The sequence below is a fragment of the Etheostoma spectabile genome, chromosome 6, assembly GCF_008692095.1.
Source record: "Etheostoma spectabile isolate EspeVRDwgs_2016 chromosome 6, UIUC_Espe_1.0, whole genome shotgun sequence".
In the NCBI taxonomy this organism is placed as follows: Eukaryota; Metazoa; Chordata; class Actinopteri; order Perciformes; family Percidae; genus Etheostoma; species Etheostoma spectabile.
The window spans coordinates 12,862,526-12,864,744 of record NC_045738.1 but is presented as its reverse complement, the minus strand read 5'-3'; the positions used below and the strand labels follow the sequence as shown (position 1 = coordinate 12,864,744).

General features: G+C 39.6%; 1 protein-coding gene across 5 annotated transcripts in view; it reads left to right on the top strand.

Annotated features, from left to right (window-relative positions):
• Positions 1 to 2,219, top strand: part of bcam (basal cell adhesion molecule (Lutheran blood group)) — a 54,166-nt gene that overhangs the window by 41,320 nt on the left and 10,627 nt on the right. For all 5 annotated transcript variants that reach the window (XM_032518676.1, XM_032518675.1, XM_032518679.1 and 2 more), the window contains exons 9-10: positions 536 to 651; positions 1,961 to 2,102. In XM_032518676.1, the coding sequence (XP_032374567.1) occupies positions 536 to 651; positions 1,961 to 2,102 (258 nt within the window). The remainder of the gene's footprint in view (positions 1 to 535; positions 652 to 1,960; positions 2,103 to 2,219) is intronic.

Sequence of the window (2,219 nt, the reverse complement as noted above, 5' to 3'; positions counted from 1 at the left end):
CACACACACACACACACACACACAAATAACTGCAGGATAAGGAAACACATAAAGAACAATTAACCTCCTGTTTGTGCAGTTTCAGCTTTGCGGTAAGCCTTTCTTTTCATCAGTAAATCAAAGTATTAAAAGGGTTAGAATGGAATGAGCTATAATGGAATCTTTTCAGGAGGCCGATATCCAATTCAGTTTTTCACAGTTCATCTGTTACTTTAATGTTATCCCAACTACACTCTCCAATTTGATTTCATCACACACATTAAGCAGATATAGCCTAGAAATAGAATGGAAGAAGCCTAACATGGGCTTCGAAATGGGCTCAACTTCAGACTAAGTGCATTAGCTTTGTACTTATATGAGATATTCTGCTTGGTAGGGTCGTTTTAAAAGCCTTATTACATGGTTGTTCAAGCAATGAGAAGCATTTTGATTTGGACACTTAAAGTGGCACTTCTTTAACACCTTAGAATGTATGGAAGGCCTCAGATTTCATGTGTCTTCTTATTGCTCAATTGCTTTCAATTTTCTTTGTCAGACATTGACCCAGTGAGCGTGAGCCCTGCCCAACCTCAAGTCGTCATTCTTGGAGACAAAGTGGAGTGGCAGTGTAAAACCAAGGCCTCAGCTGGGCACACCATTCAGTGGAAAAAGGTGTGCTCCATTTCTTTCTCAACCTTCTCCTTTCACAGAAAAGTGGTGTTTTTCTAGGAATACATAGCATTGCTCTTTCCCTCCTCATTCCATATGATTATTTCAGAGCATACTTAGAAAACTATTATTCAAAACCAAACCTGTCATGCTTGCATATTAACAGCAACAGCTTAATGTTAAACAAGTATTCAGTCCTTTCTGGATTTCCATATTTGAACATTTAGTGATTCTGATTCCGCATTGATGCAAGATTTTGTTCACAGACTAAATTTCATAATGTGACACATACAGTAACTTTCTTAGTTTGCAGCTGCCATCCAACACTGGACCCTTTGGATTGGGCACATTGCTCCCTTTAAAGACAGGTGTGGCCCTGCAACACAAGGCTGTATTGTATCCAATAGTAGCAACTGGAGAAGAGACACTGGTGTTTGTTGTCATTTTGTGAACATAAATCCATACGTACACTATTAAATGCAGTATTGTATCAAATATAGTACTTCTATATAATTCAATCTACATCCCAAGAATTATGTAGTTAGTATATAAATTAAATTGGACTTTCATTTGTGTAGGAAACAGAAAAGTTCAGTATATATTATGTATGATTTACAGCAGGTGACTTCATCTCATGTGACAGTCTGAGTTTAAATATAAACCTGCTAGAAGGGCAACAGCTGATTATGGTTATAGTTAATTCAAACAATTAGGAGTGTGCGTATTCTGTGTGCAGCAGGCTAATGGCAATAGCAACAAAAACTCACTCCTACTGGTTTTCTAGGGGAAAAACATACGTATTTCCCATAGTAAACATACCAAAGAAATGACGATTTGTTAAACTGTTTAACCACAAGTCAGTGTTGTAGCAGTGGTGTTTCTGGTGTTTTGGTATTCATCTCCTCTCCTCCACTTGTTATGTGCAGAATGTTCCTCCTGTGTCAAGCCTGTTGTTGTAGCCTGTGTATCTATTGTTGTGTCTCCTGGGTGTGATAGAAACTCACCAACTGCTCCTTTTCTGGCTAGAGAACGTGTTTGTTCTTAGTAAGAAGGATTCCTATGAGAAGAAGTTGAGAGGGATTAAAAGAGACAGATTCATCATGGAGGACAGACTTTGATCTGTTATCACTGTGCTTTGGAACAGTGTGTGTGAAGGTTGTTCTGCTTTTCCCAGCATAGCAGCGCGCCTTCAAACTAGATATTCACAAAGCTGTTTACTCTTATATTCACATGCAGAGAATACAGTGAATGAATTGAAGGTGGATGGAATGACTCCACTGGGTTTTATTTCTGTTTTTGTGTGAAACTCTAGGGCTCTGAGGTGCTCTCACAGGACGGCACGCTGTCACTACAAAATGTTTCCTATGATAAAGCTGGAGAGTACATGTGTGTTGGAGCCGTGCCATCTGTGCCGGGACTAACAGCCCAGGCCAGTGTGAACCTCACTGTCAAAGGTATAAACATACACACATACACTCATGCACAGCATGCAGCATGAGATCTGCACTGCTATTTTTCATGCACACAGTCACACGCATACAGTACAAACACACACACACACACACACACAC